Here is a 20,474-nt window from a genome sequence, read left to right as displayed (position 1 = left end):
GATTCGTTTAGCCCAAACAATGACCGCATATGCGGACCTAATGGAAGAAAATGGTGCGATCATAGCCCTAGATCAAGAAAAAGCATACGACAAAATTCAACACCCTTACCTGTTCGAAACATTAGAAGCCTTTAACCTCCCACCGATGTTTATAAATACTGTTAAAACACTATATCAGTCAGCATATACACGAGTAGCAATAAATGGCTTTTTGAGCTCACCATTCCAAGTAACACGCGGTGTGAGACAAGGCGACCCATTATCCTGCCTTCTATTCGACCTGGCAATAGAACCACTGGCCTGCGCACTGCGCAACTCCCCAAGAGTGAAAGGATACCAAATCCCTGGAATACCGGAACGAATAAAAGTCAACATGTACGCAGACGATACTACGATATACTTATCAAAAGAAGATAAATACTCAGATTTAGAAACCATACTACAAACCTGGTGCATGGCATCAGGCGCGAAATTTAACATGGAAAAAACCGAAATATTGCCTATCGGAACGAAAGAACATCGCGCATCAGTAATACGAAACAGGAAAGTAAATGACCTGGACGCACCTTGGCAAGAACAAGTCAGAGTAGCCGAAGACGGCAGCCCTATAAGATCACTCGGAGCCTGGATAGGCAACGAGACAGAACAAACAGCATCCTGGGAATCGACTCTAACAAAAATCGAAGACAACCTCAACAGATGGAACATGGGACACCCCTCCCTCGATGGAAAGAAACTGATTGTACAAATGGTAGTTGGAGGAATGACGCAATTCCTCGCAAAGGCACAAGGGATGCCTAGAAACATCGAGAACGCCGTCACAAAGTTAATCAGGAACTTCATATGGGACGGGAAAACAACCCCACCAATAAGCACAGGGCGACTGGAAAGACCCATCGCCGAAGGAGGCCTTGGTCTCCTAAACATCAAAGTAAGGAATGAAGCAATAGACATAACATGGCTAAGAACCTACATGGACATAACAAATCACAGACCAACATGGGCGTTTGTTGCTGACGCCATAATCAACACACTGAAACCAGAAGGAATCACTAATGACACTGACCTGCGCATGTTCCTGACATCCTGGAACCCCCCCACAAAGGGCAAACAAGCAAGCAAACTGCCATATATAATCACAAACATGTTGAAAACAGCCAAAAAACACCATGTGAGCTTCGCACCTTTAAAGATCTCCGACAGCCTAAAAAACCAACTCCCAGCCTGGTTACATCTAGGCGCCCCACCAAGAACATACCATAGGACCAAAAATAATTGCCTAAAGCAAACACACCGAGTAATATCAGTGAAACATCTAAAAGACACTGCCAAACGAATAAAAGACCAAAGATCTCACCAATCGAAAGCCACATGTACATGCTCCAAATGCATCAACGACAGACTAGCAGGATGTAAGAACCCCCACCAATGCGCAAAGACCGCACAACACATACTAGATAGCCTCCTCCCAAAATATAACCCTAACACGACACCTAGAAAAGATCACTTAACGCTAACACATAGACGCCTCGAGAAAAACGTACGAGCTCGTACACAACCGCGGGGAGAAATCCTATTCAACCCTTCTATCACAATACGGAATAGTCTGACGGACTGCTTCCGCATCTTTGTAGACCCATCAAGACCGGTTGAAATACCTGCATACAGACTACGTGTCCCTCTCAACGGAAGACAGACAATCGACGACACTCTCACCATATTCACGGATGGCTCCTGCATCAACAACGGCAAATACAACGCAAAGTGCGGAGGAGGAATCTGGATTGAAGAACATCACCCAATGAACCGAGAAATCAGCATGCCTGGAACGCACCACTCAAATCAAATAGGTGAACTTGTGGCAGTACTAGTAGCCCTGCAAAACGCAAACCCAATAACACCTGTCAAAATAATAACAGACTCTAAATATGTAATAAACGGACTAAACACCCACCTTGACGAGTGGGAGAACGCCGGGTGGATCAACGTGGCAAACGCCCAAATATTCAAAGCTATAGCATATCAACTACGCCGACGATCGGCGCCAACTAGCTTCCAATGGGTCAAGGGACATAGTCAAGTGACAGGAAACGAGAAAGCAGATCACCTTGCTCAAAACGGCGCATCAAAAATAACCACCGACATCATAGATACATACGTCCCTCGGAACTTCGACCTCCAGGGTGCAAAACTGTCAAAAGTAGACCAAAAGACTGCTTATAGAGCGTTAATGACGAAGAAACACATAGATTACAAAAGACCAACCTTAGGCATGCTGGATATCACTAGATACGCCATTGAAACATTAACGACCACACTAGAGACGGATGAAACGATATGGCGAGGATGCAGGAACAACGACATCTCCAAGAAAATACAAATCTTCCTATATAAAACGTTAAATAATGCATTCCGAATTGGAGATTTCTGGACACATTTACCCAATCTCGGACACAGAGCGCGATGCCAATCATGCGGAGAAGAACCAGAATCGATGGAGCATATATTAATTCAATGCACAAACCCAATAAGAAAGAGAATATGGCACCTAGCGAAAAACCTTTGGCCGGAGAAACATGGCCCGTGGCCTGAACCGTCCCTAGGACTCATCTTAGGATGTGGCAACCTATCACTCCCGAAAAACGCACCAAACAGAGATGACAATGACAAGAAATGCGCCGCGATAATAAAAGGGGCATCACGCCTCCTAAGAATCTTGATATCAGAGTCGGCCTATCTTATATGGGTAATAAGGTGTGAGCGCGTCATCCGAGAACAAGCACATACCGATGAACATACCATAACACGGTGGACGAATACTATAAACAATAGGCTACAACTAGACAGAGTGGTAGCGTGCAAAACGAAACGATCAACCAAGACGACATCACAAGTATACCATACATGGGCTGATGTAATCACAACAAACAACGACAAATATAGTACAGGAAAAGATTGGGTAACCGCCCTAGAGGTTTTAGTGGGTATTAAACTACCCCGGCCCCCGCAGACCGAGGTGTCCAGGTAGTATACGGAGCCCCACACTACTCCCAGGAATGGAGTGTGCATAAGTAGCATTTTTCCTCGGACGGCGCCAGTGCGCCGCTATAAGCGTTTATTTAGAGCTAGACAGCGTCAGTTGCTAAATAATAGACCCGCTTTTCCAAAAAAAAAAAAAAAAAAAAAAAAAAAAAAGAACGCAGACAAGTTGATGCTGAAAGGTAAATTACATAAATCCTCTGGACACGTGTGCATAGTCGTCACCTTTCGGATTAGGAAACTGCTCGCGATTAGACTCGGAACAGACGCTCACATATACACATTTAGTTTGCCCGGAGTCTCGTTACCATTCTGAAATACTTTGGCTCCCAAATCTTGGGAAGAGTAAGGCACGTAGAGGCCTCATGTTTCGTGAACGTCGGAACGCTCGAGAGATAAGGTCAGTCTATTCTCACCCTCGTTGTACTAACGCTCGCCAGTAAAATAAAAATAGTGAACAGGATGCATACGATATGCCCATCTAATAATGCGCTTACTACTTCTCTGCGTCCTCCTCCTTGGAGTGACCCAAGCCGCACCTACAACAAATACAACAAATACTACCACTAGCGACAGTCTTAAAGCACCATCATTCACGACAAGAACACTATGGAGCATCATTTCTAGCTCCGTTCTCACTCTTTTTGCATGCGTCTACAGTGCCATCCACCCCAATATCCCGAGTCCTAAGCACAGCAGCCAGCTTCATGGCCTATGGCGACAAATTCGCATGGTGATAATGGCATTGATAGCTCCTGAACTGATCGTCACCTGGGCTATGCGACAGTGGTTCAGCGCTGATCAAGTTACAAGACAGCTCAAGGAATTGGGATATCCCAGCGTTCGTCCGGAATCTGAAGGTAAGTCGTGCTTTTGGAAACTCTCCATCTCGCAACTCACTATACATGTTCTTAGAAAAGAAGTCTGTTGGAGCACCTGGAACTGAAAATCGCTTCCTTCCCGGCATTCTCTTGGCATTTGTTTGCCTCTTTCTCCTGCTTGCTAAAGGTACATTATCTATGCTGGTGTCTCTTTGGCACGTCCTTTGTGCACCTGTGAGGTGGGCCGCACGGTGGATTAAGTCAGAGAAATCCGAGTCTGGCTTGGAAGGTAAGTCTCATCCATGCTCACCTAAACGTTAGCCCTTAGATTTTACCTGGACTCAGACGCACAGCTTCTTTGTGTTGATGGGTGGTTTCATGCTTTACGTGAAGGGGAAACCCCACCGTACACCAAGCCGTACGCTACAACCAGATCACATTCTCATACTGATACGTCAGAGGTGTATCGACATCCCTATCCTAACGGCAGACCAGATCCACGACAGGAGCAAAGGCAATGCGATATCAAAAGGATTGATCATCCTTCAAGTAGCCTGGTTTGTTATGCAGCTCATCACCCGCGCCATCTATCGCCTCGAAACCACCCAGCTCGAAGTGGGCACGCTCGCTTTTGCAGTTCTCAATTTCCTAACTTATGCTGCGTGGTGGGACAAGCCTCTCAATGTGCAATGTCCGCATCCAGTGTACTGGAAGTCAACTAAGTCGAAGTCAATTGTGACGCCAGAGTATCACATTGGGTATGTATGCGCTTCAACAAGTAGACAGCTACTTATTACTATGTCTGCCTCAGCGTCAGTGAAGAAGATAAAATCGCTCAGTTTGGGATCTTGGCTCCAGTCTTGCGCCCGATGCTAGAACTGATAGGCTTTCCTGGTATTCCCACATCTCGAAAGCTCGAAGTTCCAACATTTGATGGTAGCATCGAACTTGAACAATTGCACAAACATGTTCTTTTGGTCGCTGGATTGCTTATGGCAACTATATTTGGCGGCATCCATAGTATGGCTTGGTTTTTTGCTTTCCCAACATATCAGGAACAGGTACTATGGCGCATGAGTGCCATCGCTATAACTTGCACTCCCTGGCTGGGTTTACTCACTGCACCGCTCCTTGCAACTCTGGACGCGTCACTTACATTGTTTATCCTGCTCTATGGATCATATATCATGTTGTACATCACAGCTCGTGGCGTCCTCTTGGTACTGATGTTCACCACTTTACGCGATCTTCCTCCTGACGCATACCAAGCGGTGTTGTGGACTAGTTTGGTGCCACACTTATAGTTCCTGATCACGGTGCTTGTAATCTACTTCGTTCTTATCCAACGATATTCAGGTGCAAGATTTGTGTGGTCGACAATGGACTTAGATACACCCAACCGCGACATTTCAATTCGTATGTCTTCGACGACTCATAACACGACTCTGAGCTAAAATATTCAGCGGCGAGAATGAGTGAGAATTTGGAAATCCGACGAAATGAGCACCATATCTGCTATTGCAATTGGGTGACTATCTGTAAGCCAAACAACGCATTCTGGAAGAGATTACAATGAACTTTGAACGACAGATAATCCATACAGACAACCAACAGTTTGCCGATATATCAAATAAGTACCACAAATATTGGTCTGTCCAGACCTATTTGTATCTAAATATACTCCTGACCAGAACACAGAATCACGAATACCAAAGCGAGATATCGAGCAAAAACGAACTCTCCCACTCCCTGCGGAGCATCTACACACTACTGCTGGTTGACACATACACACGCTCCTGGAAAGCAATTGAAGCCATGTCGCTTGCTGAATCGGAGTCGGCCACGAGCTTGGCATGATATTCTCGAACGCCAAGGATCAGGCGTGGTCCTAGCACGCACATCTGTATAGCACGGAACACCATGAGAAGCCCCAAATAAATCTGGGATCTCAGGGTATCATCCTATATGAATGATGAACCGTGGTCGCATGCAGAGGTTAGCAACTAATCAACATACCACTAAAATTGTCGAAAACTGATCACTGAGACCGAGACACGAAACACCAACAACGCTAGCACGTCCGGGACGTCAGCGTACAAGGGGGCCCACATTCACCTATAAGCTCACCTCGCAAAGTAAACCAGGTGAGTTTGCATCAACACCGTGAAGCAGTCGTTGATAGCACTAGTTCCTCCTGCAGAATGCTGCCGCAATTCACGGAAGTGTTTTACGGCAATCGATACTGCGAGAAACAATGCAAGGACCTCCCATACAGTGCCGAGTATCCAAGTTATGGAATCCACGAGTGGATAATCTCCCTTGGTATCAATCATGCACTCATAATTGCCGGAGATGATGACCACCTCTGATATTTTTATGAGCTCGATGCACTGAAGTCTTTGAACCACAATTAAACACACCCCCTGAAACATCCCTCATTACCGTTGCGATAGCCACTACATCGAAAATGACGGCGGCAATGAAGATAACAACGAGAAGTAACAGCACCTTTCTGGATCGCTGATACATGGCGTATAAACGAACGAGCATGATCACTTGCATAATGTTTTAGTTATGTCAAGACCACCGAGGTATTCACTCACCGGCCAGCATTCCATTTGCGACTATACAAACCCAATTCACTGCCATCTCCTGAATAAAGCCTGAAAAAACCAGCAATGTTAGTGATCAGCCTCAGGGGATAAACACTCAAAACCAACTCACAGCTGTGGCAGTTATTACATCGAACTAACAAGATGGTCAAGGATCTCACTCACCCCTACATGAGAGTGCAGGTGATTAGACGGGAATGACATGCATTGTTGTGAAATACTTACTGCATCTGTCATTGATATTGTCGGAACATTCACTGCATGCAGCCCGTCAAAAGAAACAAACACAATTTATGAGGAGACATACACAGCATAACGAGGCTGATTATGAGACATGCAAGTGTTCGATGAGCACAGCACCAGTTACATCGTCGATCAGACTTACACAACGTATGATATTCCAAGATAGCGCACCTAGGATGTTTTGATGTCAGCACGAGCTTGTTAACAAACAATTATAACACAAGCTACACACACTGAGAAACAAAACGGTCATAAGAGACCAGTGTTGGCTCTGTCGCGAATTGATTATATTTTTGAGTTTTTTTTTAGTGCGGCACTCTCAGGCTCACCCAGACTAGTTCAACCTATGAGCCCATTCTTAGTGAGATTCTTGCTCTCCGGTCATGGACATGAACATACCTCTAGTCCGAAAGTTAGTACTAAAAATACCGTAAGAGTATCTCCGGGATTTATATACTAGGTTGCTCACCCCAGTCGTATATCACCCCAGTAAAGATGGCAACTACGAAAACATAGTCCGGGTTAGATCGGAATATCAGCCAACTGGACATCCACGAACCTACAAAATAGCTCGTGATACGATTCAGACTGATCAAGGGCCAGAAACTAGGATCATTTAAGATTTGAGTCATGGTATTCGAGGATGGATGTGTGTGAGCTTGCGCACCTCGCATACGGGTGTTCGTGCAAGATATAGCACCATCTAGCGCTTGTGTAGCCCGAACGAGCATAAGAAGGGATGGTATTCACTGCTGTTTTGATGGATTGAAGTAATGAAAACAGATATGAAATCCACCGGATACTTGACTATGCACTTGAAGCGTTGGTGCGGTGCTCATAATCATTAGACCGCGAGGTTCAACATATAGACTCATCATGATGGTCATAGGTCGGCGACTTGACAATGTGGTCTATTTGAAAGTAAGTAAGTAATAGGGGCCGAGAGCAGAGCCTGTGAGACGAGAGAGCTGAAGAATTCGGTCGACAGTTCGGAGGCTCGTGCGAGTGGCTTGCGCTATACCACTGGATGTCATATGGGCAGATATAGTCGCCGATTGCTGTTTTGCAGCTGCTGGAATGTGACATGTGACGGCAGTTCAGGCAGAGCATCGCCATTTGGGGGCACTTCGCGCGCCCATATATAGTTCGATTTAAAGTGCTATCAATCGAAGTAGTAGTGCCACGTGGTTATCGTTGACTATCGATCAATCAATCACCGACTATCAAATCACACGGTTCACGCACTGCAAAGTACGTGCCGCATCTTTCCCGGTGGGCGCTGCAGCACAAAAATTGAAATGGGATACTGCAAATGATCCCATTTGCTCCATACTGTGGTAGCCTGTTGCAGCTCGAAGGATCACATGGCTTCCTGCAAGCAAAGATATGAAAGCCTTGAGTTGAAATAACTTTGAATGTTTGGTGCCTTTCGAGGCTTGAAATCAAGGCGCGCGAGTACTTGCTGGAACTATATCGTTGGAAGCGTGTTTGTAAAGACCGTCGCATAGAAGGTTGTCGAGAGCATTCAAAGCAGATACCGACATGGGCAAACAGATTCAATATATTAAAACCCATGATCATAACATAGAGATGCAGCAAAAACAGTACTAGAGACTAGAGTACGACGACAGCCGGCACAAACGGCACCTGCAAATTTTCGAACTCCGTGCTTCCCCCGCCAAATCTCTCCGAGATTGACCAGTTCTGACTATGTCAATGCCTCCGCGACCTGTAGTAGAAGGACCCACTCAATGCCATCATGTCTAGCCGCTCGCCACCATGTTCTTCGCGCAATTTCTTACCAAGGGATCTCAACATCGAGCTCTCTGTCTTGCGTGACGCAAAACAATCCAGGTCATTTGTTACTGGCCGGCGGCGGACTCGGAACGCCAGCAGCTGCACCCGAGCATACAGCAGTTGCGTTCAAACCTCTGACAATTCCTTAGGGAAGAAGGCGTCTTCAAGTAAACACGAGGTTTCAGCTCTCTTGCACAGAATATCAGCATTTTTACCTCGCGCACTACCGGGATCTAATTCCACTGACGGAGGAATACAGTCTTCCCAACTCTGGAGTGAACTTCTGAGCGAAGTCGACGCAGATTTATTGCTCGTGTTCCAGACCTATTTGTATCTAAATATACTTCTGACCAGAACACAGAATCACATACATATAAATACCAAAACGAAATATTGAGTAAAAACGAACTCTCCCGCTCCCTACAGAGTATCTGCCGAGTGTTAATCACATCGAGCATCTCCCGCTACACACTACTGCTGGTTGACACATGAACGCCCTCCTGGAAAGCAATTGAATCCATGCCGCTTGCTGAATCGGAGTTGGCCACGTCGAGCTTGGCATGATATTCTCGAACGCCAAGGATCAGGCGCGGTCCTAGCACGAACATCTGCACAGAACGGAACACTAAAAGAAACCCAAAATAGATATAGGCTTGCATGGAATTTGGATCCTTTATAAATGATGAACCGTGGTCGCATGCAGATGTTAGCAACTGATCAACATACCGCTAAGATTGTCGAAAAAAAAGTACCAAGACCGAGACACGAAACACCAACAACACTAGCACGTCCGGGACGTCAGCGGACAAGGAGACCCACATTCACATATGAGCTCACCTCGCAAAGTATACTACGTGAGTTTTCATCAACACCATGAAGCAGTCATTGATAATTCCTCCTGCAGAATGGCGTCGCAATTCACGGAAGTGTTTTACGGCAATCCAGACTGCCAGAAAAAGTGCGAGGACCTCCCATACAGTGCCGAGCATCCAAGTTATTGAAGTCAGAAGTAAATAATCTCCATTGTAATCAGCTGTGCACTGATAATTGCCGAAGAGAATGGCCTCCTCTGGTATTCATTCGTGAGCCTGATGCACTGAAGTCTTCGAGCCATAATCAAACATACCCACTGAAATATTCCTCATTGTCATTGCGGAAGCCACTCCAACGAAAATAATGGCGGTAACGAAGATGACCACGAGAGGTATTAGCACCTTTCTGGATCGCTGATACATGGCATATAACCGAACGAGCATGATCACTTGCATGACATTTCAGCTACCTCGAAATCACTGAGGTATTCACTCACAGCCCAGCATTGCAGTTACGGCCATAGCAATCCAATCCACTGCGATGGTCAAGATAAAGCCTCGAAAATTCAGCAATGGTCAGCCTCAGGAGATCAAAAACACTCGAAATCAACTCACAGCTGTGGCAGTCATTATATTGAACTAACAAGATGGTCAAGAATGACTCACCCCTACATGGGAGTGCAGGTGATTAGATGGGAATGACATGCATCATTGTGAAACACTTACTGCATCTGTCATTGATATCGTCGGAACATTCACTGCATACAGCCCGTCAAAAGAAACAAACACATTGTATGAGGAGACGTACACAGCACAGAGAGGCTGGTCATGAGACATGATCGATGAGCACAGCACCAGTTATCTTGTCGATCAGACTTACACAGAGTATGATATTCCAAGGTAGCGCACCTAGGATATTTTCATGTCAGCACGATCTTGTTAACAAACAATTATAACACAAGTCACATACACTGAGAAACAAAACGGTTATAAGAGACCAGCGTTGCTTCTGTCGCGAATTGATTATATCTTTGAGTTATTTTTTAGTGCGGCACTCTGCTCACCCAGACCAGTTCAACCTATGGACCCATTTTTAGTGAGATTCTTGCTCTGGTCATGAACATGAACGTACCTCTAGTCCGAAAGTTAGTGCTAAAGATTCTGTAAGAATATCTCCGGTTTTTCATACTAGGTTGCTCACCCCAATCGTATATTACCCCAGTAGAGGCGACAACTACGAAAACATACTCCAGGTTAGATCGGAATATCGGCCGACTGGACATCCACGAACCTATAAAATAGCTGCTAATACGATACGAACTGATCAAGGGCCACAAACTGGGATCATTCAAGATTAGAGTCATGGTATTTGAGGAATAGATGTGAGCGAGCTTGCGAACCCGGTAGACAGGCATGCGTGCATAATATAGTACCATCCAGCACTTGTATGCTCCAAACAAACATAAAGGAATGATATTCGTTGCTGTTGTGATGACAGAAATCCACAGGATGTCAGATATGTTATATTTGACTTTGCACTGGAAGGCACTAAGTGCCGGTCCGCGCTGCTCATAATAGATTAAACCGCGGGGTTTAACATACTAGTACACCCTGAATTCACGATGCGATATAGACTGATCATGTGCATGATCGTCCGACATAGTAGTTAGCAACTTGACAATGTGGTCTATTTGAAAGTGAATCTCGTACTAAGTATGTCATAGGGGCCGAGAGCGGAGCCTGGGAGACGAGAGAGCTGAAGAATCCGGTCGACAGAAGGCCCTTGTGAGTGGCTTGTGCTATGCCACTGGATGTCACATGGGCAGACATAGCCACCCATTGCTGTTTTGCAGCTGCTGGAATGTGACGGTGGTTCAGGCAGAGCATCGAACGAGTGACCATTTGAAGGTACTTCGCGCGCGCAAATATCGTAACAAGCGTGACCCTTTTGTTTGAACAAAATCAAATCTGGTCTATCGATATGGAAGTAGCTGTAAACTCGTTGATCGTTTAAGCTGTTTGATCTCGGAGAGCGAAGCACGGAGTTCGAAAGTTTGCAATTTGAAGGGCTATCAGTCGAAGTAGTAGTGCCACGCTAGTAGTCCCCTTGACTATCAATCACACGTTCAAACACTGGAATGTACCACACCTTTCCCGATTGCGCTGCAGCACAAAATTGAAATAGGATACTGCAAATGATACCATTTGCTCCATATTGTCTACGACCACCACTGCAACATGCTCTTTCGCCTGAATCTTTAGCATGGGCAGTAGACCCTTGCAGCCTCAGCAAAGAGGAAAGAGTTATCCTTGTGATATGCGAGAGACGGTCATGGACCTCAGCAGGTTATGAAAACTTCCTGTGGATATCACATGCTGCATAGAAGATCTTGAAAATGCTGTCCGACAGGCAACACTTTCACTCACACTCCTCAATGTTTTAATTGATTGCGATCGAAAAAATTCCATGTTCCTCGGATTCCTTGACCTGTAATCCAGAAGCGCAAATTTCAAGCGACGAAAGAGATATTCAAACTTGCGGCGCACATGATCTTTTTGAAGCGATTTTAGAGGTGTAGCCTGTTGCAGCTCGAAGGATCACATGGCTTCCTGCAAGCAAATATATGAGAGCCTTGAGTTGAAATAACTTTGGATGTTTGGTGCCTTGAGTCGAGGCTTGAAATCAAGGCGCGCGAAAGCTTCGAGCACTTGCTGGAACTGTATCATTGAAAGCGTGTTTGTAAAAACCGTCGCATAGAATGTCGTCGAGAGCATTCAAAGCAGATATAGACATGGGCATACAGATTCAATGTTAAAACTCATGATCAGATGCAATACTAGAGTACGACGAAAGCCGGCACAAACGGCACTTGCAAATTTTCAAACTCCGTGCCTCGCCCGCCAAATCTCTCCGAGATCGACCAGTCTGACTATGTCAATGCCTCCGCGACCTGTAGTAGAAGGACCCACTCAATGCCATCATGTCTAGCCGCTCGCCATCATGTTCTTCGTACAATTCTCTCACCAAGGGATCTCAGCATCGAGCTCTCTGTCTTGCGTGACGCAAAACAATCCAGGTCATTTGTGACTGGCCGGCGGCGGACTCGGAACGCCAGCAGCTGCACCCGAGCATACAGCAGTTGCGTTCAAACCTCTGACAATTCTTTAGGGAAGAAGGCGTCTTCAAGTAAACACGAGGTTTCAGCTCTCTTGCACAGAATATCAGCATTTTTACCTCGCGCACTACCGGGATCTAATTCCACTGACGGAGGAATACAGTCTTCCCAACTCTGGAGTGAACTTTTGAGCGAAGTCGATGCAGATTTATGTTCCCCGCTAGAAGCGCATACGAGTGCTCGTGTAGTCGGTGAGTCTTCCATCCGACTTTTTATGTTCATGTATCCGACGAAGCAACCTATTTCCAGTATGCGGAGCTGACCAGTGGGCCGGCTCTCATGAGCTCATCACAGCTCTCCTCGAAAACCCGTTTACAACTGATGAAGCTTACAGCGACATCCTACGAAACCGGTGGAAAAACCAGTCTGCCTACCTTACAATCGAGTGCGTCCATGTTTAATGTTCGATGTCGGTGCACAATGCTTAACAGATGTTATGAATAGGTATAGACCATCAACTTCCCTCGTCAACGGCACCCTCAACATCCCTGCATCTTGGCTCCAACAATATCCCTTCCCCATACAACTCACCGAAGTTTCTTCCCTCTCCTCCCATCCCTCCCTCCCAAAAACGCTCCTCAAAGGAGACGTGCTGATCTTTATTTGCAACCCACTAACAAAAGACATACCCACGCTTATCTCCAATGCCCAACATATTCTTCAAAGACCGAACACAATACTTGTTCTCACCGCTTCTAGCACATCCGAACATGCGCTAGATTACATTTCCAAGGAACTGGCAGCTGCAAATTGCACCCCCGGAAAGATTCTTGCTGTAGACCCTATTCGTGCTTTGGAAGCCGTTTCTGCTCTAAAGGCGGATCCTTCGTCTCCTGCTGCTATCCAGAGATACCAGGAGAATTTTATGGGGTCGAGGATATCGCTTCTTGGTGATGTTTTGGCCGGGATGCTTGGGTTGAAGGACTCGGGTCGCACGTTATCGTTGTTGTCAGCTATCCGCACCCAGAGTGCTCTGATACAAATGCGGAGCGCGTTGTATGCTAGTGCCCGATCAGTATCCCAAGCACGCCTAGCGATAGACCGCGTCTTTACAGGTGCCAGCGAGCTGCAATCCCAAGTCGAAGAAGTCCGTGCGAGAACAGACAGGGAGGTGCTCGTAGAGTCCGGAATAGATGACGCTCTGCTTCGCGGTTCGAAAGAGATGAAAGCCGTACTAGAGTCGTTGGCCTGGCTGAAGATGGTATGGCGCGTTGATGAGATAGATTCTTTGGTGAGTTCCGCGCTGGACAGGTACTGGTGTAGGGAACTTGAAAACCAGGTATGCACGCATCGCATGAATATTTTTTTCATTTGTAAAATTGATAACCTATAGCTCATCTTACAAACGGGTCGTCTCGCCTCTACCCAAGCATCCCTAACATCATCCACCTTTTCTCAACTCGCATCTCTATCCCTTGCCTTCCATTCCCCTATTCTCGACAACCATCTCCGTCAACTGACACACTCCCCAACATACGCACTTACCCCAAATACCCTCACCCGCCCCATACAAGCACGGCGTTCTCAGCTGACACAACACACCACCACGCGGTTACACCGTGATGCCCAGAATACAGTATTGGGTGCGTTTGGTGGTATGTTTGGCGGTGTTGGTGTAGCATGGTGGCTTGCATTTGGAGAGAACGCTTTGAGTATTGGCACTGGTTCCGAAGCTGGGACTGCGTTAGGTGCTGGTGCACTCGTTGCTGTTGCTAGTATCAGATGGGCGGTGGGTAAATGGGAGCGAGCAAAGAGGAAATGGATAGAGGATGCTGATAGGGTCGGGGAGGGGCTGAAGAGGGATCTAAAGGTGAGCTTCGATATATTTTTGTTTTGTATTGACTAGGCTTATGTGTGAGTATCTGATAGGCGACTCTGGAGCGAGGGATCGAGAAGAATGTTGCGGTTGTTCCTATGGCGGCGTATGAAGGGCTGCGAGAGCTAGCTGGGAAACAACAGGAAGAGATTGATGTTGTCAGGAGCGATCTTCTTTCAATGCAAGCTGACGTTGAAGCGCTTGAAACTGCTCGACCTTCATAGTATGTAGCATGATTGGATATACTGCAGCACATTCGTCAAAGATGATTTTGATCCAAGTAGATGCTACGCTAAGTATACGTGATGCTATAGAATTTTCGCCGCATTCATGCCACTGTTTGTTCAGGAACGAGTCAAAGACATTATTTTGAGACGGTGGACATTGAAGTGCTTGCTCGATCTTCAAAAGAGTGGCAGTATGATTGCATTTGTTCCGGATGATCTAGATTTGTGTATATGCAGATACATGCTGAGCTAAATGATGGTGTACATGATGCCATAAAAATCCGCGTGCGTTCATGAACTCGTGATAAGTATCTTTGGAGGGGCAAGGGGAACGTGTTGCGAACTTTCGCGCTGTGGTCGTGGTGTGCCTGCACCATCCTCTTCGTCACTGTCGTCACCAACACCAAACAAATCTTCTCTTTCGTCCCAGACGTCATGTAAGCGGGCGACTTTAGCAGGCTTTGACCTGGATGGGGCTGAGGGATGAGAGTACAAGGGTAGGAGCTGTGTTCCAGACGTTCCTTCATCTTCTGACGCGTCGTCTGCATCGGAAATATCGTCCGTCTCTAATGGGCGGTATAGGCGTGCGATCTGAAGAATCGGGGGTCGCGTGAGATCGCTGGACGAGACAGGAAGCGGCTCACCTCTCGCTGCGAACGGTAATATCTCTCGATATAATATGCAAGATAGAGTCCGACGGTGGAACCCAGCCAATTTGCCTGTCGAGCATGATTACTGGATGAAAGACGCCAGAGCCAAGAGAACATACCACCACATCACCAGATTGAAATTCCTTATGCTAGTTCCGCATGATATAGTCGTACTCGCTCAGACGAGGAAAGTGGAACGTACTGGAAGCATGGACTGCACGATCTCGCTCACGAACCCTCCAAAGAAGAAACAAACGACAGCGGTAAATATCAGCCCTGAATGGCGCCAGAACCAAATTCTACGAGCTTCTCTGCAATTAAACCCAAACATTCAGTAAATAGCCAGTTAGCTAAAATTTCAAAACTCACTCCTCCACGTCGAATATGAAGTAAAACACACCCGTCGCGACGCACAGACAAGTAAAGTGTAGGAACTTGTCGTTCAGGGGTAGGGCCCGGGAATAGTTCGTGAAACCTAAGAAAGCGAGTATCACCATTATCACGCAGGTGAACACGAGGAACCACTAATGAAATTAGTGATCATGAGCGACTAATGCCTTCGTGTGATAGTCCCGAGGGAGGCCTACCGGTCGCAGTCGAACGGGTAAGTCGTACTTTGGAAGTTGAACTCGGTGAGACTTCATTATGGCTTTTGAAATTTTCTTGAAATGCTTGCGCATTGGCTTTGACGGCGAAGTTGGAGAATTTGATGTCATGGGTAGTCGGATGAGTGCTCAGCCATGGGGAGCGCGGGTGAGCAAGTGGATTACGGCTCCGCAGCCGGGAAGTTATTTCCTTATATAATTGTAAGAACGCCGGAGCCCCCACGCGAGAAGGCTTCCCCTTGCTCCGATATGTATGCAGATGAGTTTCTGAGTTACTTATTCTCCACGACGAGTTCTTTCAACCTACACAGCAGAACATAATCTTTCTCTGCCGCAAGGTAATGTACTTATAAAGATAACGCAAAATTGAACGCGGACTAGCCTATCCATGAGGAAACTAATACTCATGATGGAACCTGAGGCCTTGAAGCTTGAGGCCTGAAACGCGCCTCCAATCGATTCTACTACACAAACTGCGGAACGCACAAATAACAAATGTACAGATATCATGATAGCGCAATAGAACACATGGACAACAGATCTTTGATGACATTTCGAACTAACTACTATTGATTATCACCAAGGGCCATCAGTTTGTGTATCAGGTTACAGAATGATCATTTTAGCCAGTCTCGCAGTCCGCTTCAAATTGGCATTCAGCATTTATTCAGGCTCGTAGGGCAATTCTGGAGCATTACAGTTGAGTTTTACTGGAGTCTTGAGATTTGTGACGGCAGTGTAGTTTTGGAGGATGGGCGAGGTGTAGAACTGGTAGTAAGCGGTAGTACTTCAAGTTTGAAGATAAACAATATTACTAATGTCCGTGAGTTGCGTAGGTTCGGCCTATCGATTCTAACAAGTTAGACCAAATTTAGCGGATCAGATTCTCGAAAACTCGACGATTTATGTCCGGACATGAGGCCTCAGCGTGAATGTCGGGATTCTGGCCAGTCTTGGTACAGGTATATGCAGACTTCAGGTCTACGTCTGGGTATAGGTCTGGGTACCCCGCAGCATGCTTGGCAGGTTCAAGCGGGGTTGAATCAGTCACTCGTAGGTACGGCTCACCTAATAATATCATCCCAAAGTTCCTGCCCGCTGCCCGCCAGTTGTCAGGAGTACAATTGCTATGTCTGCCCGCCACCACTGGAGGTGGTGTCAATGGAATCCTTCATTTAGATACCGCTCGAACCGCCAGTCAGAAGTATGTCGGGCGCGACGAGGACAGGGACGGTGTGCGGCTGAGGTTGTAGAATATCATCTTTGAGAAGGCTGGTACGCCGGAGAAAGGTGCTAAAATGGAATTGGCATGGTGTGCAAGCTGATCGTGTTGCTGCATGCAGCAAAGAGGGACATGGCGGCTGTGAAAGCGTGATGTGACTAGGCCTCGGGTCTTCAAAGCTTCAAACTCCGTCAGAGCATCGATGCGCTGCAAACGGTAGACCTGGAAGTCAGACTTATACCCAATTTATACCCGCCCTCACCTCAGCAGTGGGGTCCGGATTAGTACTTAGGCCATATTTGTCCGGAGGGATAGATCAGGTCTTAAACAGCGCCGAAAATGACCGGGTGAGCTATCTAGCTGGAACACTCTATGATGATAGAATGTAAATATACTAAACCCTCCCCTCCTCGAATTTCAAGTTGGCGAACCGCCCGCAGTAAATACCAAGTATTTGGTTCTCAGCGCTGAGCGCTGAGAGCAAATTGTCCCTGAATCCTTCTCAGTAAGTGATCTGAGGGGACATGTGCAGACTTACAGTAAAAGCTTGTAGAGTTGCCATGCTCCGAGTCGTAACCTTGCATAGCAGCTAGCAAGATACGAGGCAGCCGGCGCAACGCTGTTCATTTGTGATTGCCGATCTTGTGGGTTTCTTTTCTTTTCAGCCTTGACAATGGAATGCGATCACTGAAAATAAACGAGATTAGCTAGTCCGACAGTCGATTGAAGAAAGTGGTGTTACTAACCTGACGGTGATCATATGTCGTACCTGCCTTCAAGCTGCGAGCAGAGCGTGCTCGATTTGTTCCGAGTTGGAATGCTAACAAGAATGTCGCTCAGGTGAGCAGCTCGTAATATAACCTACAAACTGCTACCCTAAATTTGTCCAGGCGTGAATCTGGCCTTCGTCATACCGACTTGCATTTGTTCAGTCGGACAAAGTATAGCTCCCCGTAACGGCAGAACACTGAAATTTGTCATGGTTGCATCAAACATACAGCCCTCAGACCTTAGACAAATATGGACTGGCCTCTGGCCTCCCTACCTACCTGTATGCATTCAGGGGTCCTCGTATCTCTTGTGACCAACGGCCGTTTTATAAATGCCGCTAGGGAAACGCTCGGGTTCAGTCACCTTGAAAAAGGATGCAGAAAGCAGCGGTAGCACAAATTACGTCCCATCAGAATGGAGGGTACTGCTACACACAATGGCTCTACAACGTTGTTGGGCGACGTAACATTTCGGATCGCATCAGCACCAACAGTAGACACCAGCCTTTACGGTCTGTCTTCCGAACAGGCTGAATTCTTCAAGGCGCAAACCGGTATTGACGACGACGAAGACTTGAAGAGGCATATCCTGGAGGTGCAGGCGAAAGCATATCAGGCGAGTCATTCCCAGTGGACTTCGTCATAAGTCTAATAACTATCTATCGTTGACAGGTTGCACCGTATCCTTGCATTCGTTCATTTGTTTTCCTTCGGTATATTTTCACTGAATCTGCACACCCAACAGAAATATAACATTCCTCAGGTTAAACTTATCAAATCTTTCGGTATACGAACATATCCTTGAGCTTGGTCGCAAGCGCCCCGATGCCGTGTTACTCGACATTGGTTGTTGCTGTACGTCAAACGATGATGTTCTGTCGTAAATAATATTGACTCCATTGTAGTTGGCACTGATGGCAGAAAGGCTGCGGCGGACGGCTTTCCTGCCAAAAACATCATTGCATCAGATCTTTTCAACGGTAATATTTTTTCCCCTGTGAATAATCACTCTTGTTAACGAACTGTATGTACAGAATTTCTCCAACTAAGCCACGAACTGTTCAAAACGACACCAGCTTCTTATCCCGGATGCTTCCTACCTGGAGATGTCTTTGATCCGGTATTTCTCTCCATAGCTGCGCCGACGGACGACGTCTCTCCGGCGCCAGCTATTGATTTGTCCTCTTTGAAATCCCTGAACCCCCTTCATGGTCGCATCAGCGTAATAAACGCTATTTCATTCTTCCACCTCTTCAGCGAGAAGAAACAATTCCTCGTTGCCAAAGCTCTCGCGGGTCTGTTATCTGCGCAGCCAGGTTCCGTTATCTGCGGTTACCACGTCGGAAGTCTCGAAAAAGGAATAGTAAATAACAGTCTCCCGGGCTCCGAGTATGGGTTGTTCGCCCATTCTCCCAAGACTTGGGCATCTTTGTGGGACGGAGAGGTCTTCAAGAAAGGCAGTGTGAAGGTAGAAACAGAGTTGGTGGAAATTGCGACTCGCGATGTGCAATTCTTTATGATGAAGTGGTCAGTGATGAGATTGTAGATACACGCATCGCGGTCGATTTGAGGAAGTGCGTGTGTTACAAGGTTTGTCGATAATCTAGTTATAGCTCAGGTTCAACCCTCTGCCAATGGTTCATAATTCTACCAATGTTATCAACGATACTAGAATACAGCAGTATCATATTGCCTGTACTTACATCGGGTGTTACCCCGAGCGGTCGATAAATAGGATTTTTTTAAAAGGTTCAACCCGTTTAACTGCTAATGACAAGGGAATCTAAGATTGATCCTCAATTTCCATGTAGTAAGTACATTGGATAGTCCGGCTGTTTCAAGTTCACGCGCATAGCCTATAAGATAAACCCCGTCGTTCGAAATTTCATGACCTCCGATTCAAGACCTTGGGCCCGAAAATCAACGAGACCGCGATTAAACTACATAGGAACTGGTGCCGAACCTTACTGCTGAACATACTCGGACTGGTCTTGCTTGGAGGGATCCATGTTTTTCATTCCAGACTACAGGCAAGGGTATAGCACGGGTATACCCGCGGGTCGGAAGATCAATAGCGTGCTAACCCGCGGTATAGCAGACTTACCCGCGTGTTGCATTTACCCGCGGGTGCACAAGCAAACTTTACCCAATACACTCTCCTCTCGTCCTCTTTTCTTTAGAGACTTCATGATCTCAATAAGGTCCCTGGGTGCTACCAGATCACAGTGGAGCCATGAGCCAAGACAGAGGAATGTACGGGTTGATGATGGAGACAAGTGGTTTCGAGTTAAGTGTAGAAGGTGCCGGCCTTGCGAACGCAAATAGTTGTCAAGCTCATCTACTAGAGATGCCGCTATGCAAAGAGATATGTCACCAAAGTCATCAGCACATTGTCGTACCTTGTCTTCTGCCAAGACATGTGCAGCTGGAGTCGAAGGTGAGACTCAGCAAGCGAGGCCGTGTGACAGTGTCATTGGCAGTAGACCGATAGTTAGTGGTGAATCCCTGTCATGTCCAATATATAGCACCGCGGAGAAGCTTCGGAAATAGTGCGGATACCCGCTGGACATACCGGTAAGCGCTAACGGGTACGGTACGGCCGCGGGTACCACATCGCAACACCGTACCCGTGACCCCCATACCCGTGCTATACTATAGAAGTCATAGTCCGAGGATGCACTTGA

General features: G+C 46.6%; 4 protein-coding genes across 4 annotated transcripts; 3 read left to right on the top strand and 1 right to left on the bottom strand.

Annotated features, from left to right (window-relative positions):
* Window positions 1-3,407: 3,407 nt before the first annotated feature.
* On the top strand, window positions 3,408-5,253 carry F5891DRAFT_1013762 (uncharacterized protein). Its single transcript, XM_041360805.1, has 4 exons — window positions 3,408-3,899; window positions 3,955-4,149; window positions 4,189-4,618; window positions 4,672-5,253. The coding sequence occupies exons 1-4, from the start codon at window positions 3,527-3,529 to the stop codon at window positions 5,162-5,164; spliced, it is 1,491 nt and encodes a 496-aa protein (XP_041229851.1). The 5' UTR covers window positions 3,408-3,526; the 3' UTR covers window positions 5,165-5,253.
* Window positions 5,254-12,221: 6,968 nt separating this feature from the next.
* Window positions 12,222-14,716, top strand: F5891DRAFT_1140710 (uncharacterized protein). The gene is made up of 5 exons (XM_041364897.1): window positions 12,222-12,691; window positions 12,750-12,885; window positions 12,945-13,779; window positions 13,834-14,310; window positions 14,370-14,716. The coding sequence occupies exons 1-5, from the start codon at window positions 12,298-12,300 to the stop codon at window positions 14,538-14,540; spliced, it is 2,013 nt and encodes a 670-aa protein (XP_041229850.1). The 5' UTR covers window positions 12,222-12,297; the 3' UTR covers window positions 14,541-14,716.
* Window positions 14,708-15,981, bottom strand: F5891DRAFT_1013748 (uncharacterized protein). Its single transcript, XM_041360804.1, has 6 exons — window positions 15,781-15,981; window positions 15,563-15,717; window positions 15,396-15,504; window positions 15,313-15,342; window positions 15,188-15,262; window positions 14,708-15,134 (listed from the first exon to the last, which is right to left on the bottom strand). Exons 1-6 carry the CDS (start codon window positions 15,907-15,909, stop codon window positions 14,835-14,837), a joined length of 798 nt encoding a protein of 265 aa, XP_041229849.1. The 5' UTR covers window positions 15,910-15,981; the 3' UTR covers window positions 14,708-14,834.
* Window positions 15,982-17,983: 2,002 nt separating this feature from the next.
* F5891DRAFT_37665 (uncharacterized protein) lies at window positions 17,984-19,519 on the top strand. The gene is made up of 5 exons (XM_041371623.1): window positions 17,984-18,406; window positions 18,463-18,503; window positions 18,554-18,645; window positions 18,696-18,770; window positions 18,825-19,519. The coding sequence occupies exons 1-5, from the start codon at window positions 18,206-18,208 to the stop codon at window positions 19,334-19,336; spliced, it is 921 nt and encodes a 306-aa protein (XP_041229848.1). The 5' UTR covers window positions 17,984-18,205; the 3' UTR covers window positions 19,337-19,519.
* The last annotated feature ends 955 nt before the right edge of the window (window positions 19,520-20,474 follow it).

This window comes from Suillus fuscotomentosus (assembly GCF_016647785.1).
Source record: "Suillus fuscotomentosus strain FC203 chromosome Unknown F5891scaffold_10, whole genome shotgun sequence".
In the NCBI taxonomy this organism is placed as follows: Eukaryota; Fungi; Basidiomycota; class Agaricomycetes; order Boletales; family Suillaceae; genus Suillus; species Suillus fuscotomentosus.
This window is presented reverse-complemented; position numbering and strand designations above follow the sequence as displayed.

Bases quoted from the DNA above. Each gene is read 5' to 3' on its own strand.
- F5891DRAFT_1013762 (XM_041360805.1), top strand. From the start codon at position 3,527: ATGCGCTTACTACTTCTCTGCGTCCTCCTCCTTGGAGTGACCCAAGCC. The intron at 3,900-3,954 runs GTAAGTCGTGCT...ACATGTTCTTAG, and splicing joins CGTTCGTCCGGAATCTGAAG to AAAAGAAGTCTGTTGGAGCA. The intron at 4,150-4,188 runs GTAAGTCTCATC...GTTAGCCCTTAG, and splicing joins ATCCGAGTCTGGCTTGGAAG to ATTTTACCTGGACTCAGACG.
- F5891DRAFT_1140710 (XM_041364897.1), top strand. From the start codon at position 12,298: ATGCCATCATGTCTAGCCGCTCGCCATCATGTTCTTCGTACAATTCTC. The intron at 12,692-12,749 runs GTGAGTCTTCCA...ACCTATTTCCAG, and splicing joins TACGAGTGCTCGTGTAGTCG to TATGCGGAGCTGACCAGTGG. The intron at 12,886-12,944 runs GTGCGTCCATGT...TGTTATGAATAG, and splicing joins TCTGCCTACCTTACAATCGA to GTATAGACCATCAACTTCCC.
- F5891DRAFT_1013748 (XM_041360804.1), bottom strand. From the start codon at position 15,909: ATGACATCAAATTCTCCAACTTCGCCGTCAAAGCCAATGCGCAAGCAT. The intron at 15,263-15,312 runs GTATGTTCTCTT...CATGCTCGACAG, and splicing joins TTCAATCTGGTGATGTGGTG to GCAAATTGGCTGGGTTCCAC. The intron at 15,135-15,187 runs GTGAGCCGCTTC...CCGATTCTTCAG, and splicing joins ATTACCGTTCGCAGCGAGAG to ATCGCACGCCTATACCGCCC.
- F5891DRAFT_37665 (XM_041371623.1), top strand. From the start codon at position 18,206: ATGGAGGGTACTGCTACACACAATGGCTCTACAACGTTGTTGGGCGAC. The intron at 18,407-18,462 runs GCGAGTCATTCC...TATCGTTGACAG, and splicing joins TGCAGGCGAAAGCATATCAG to GTTGCACCGTATCCTTGCAT. The intron at 18,504-18,553 runs GTATATTTTCAC...AACATTCCTCAG, and splicing joins CGTTCATTTGTTTTCCTTCG to GTTAAACTTATCAAATCTTT.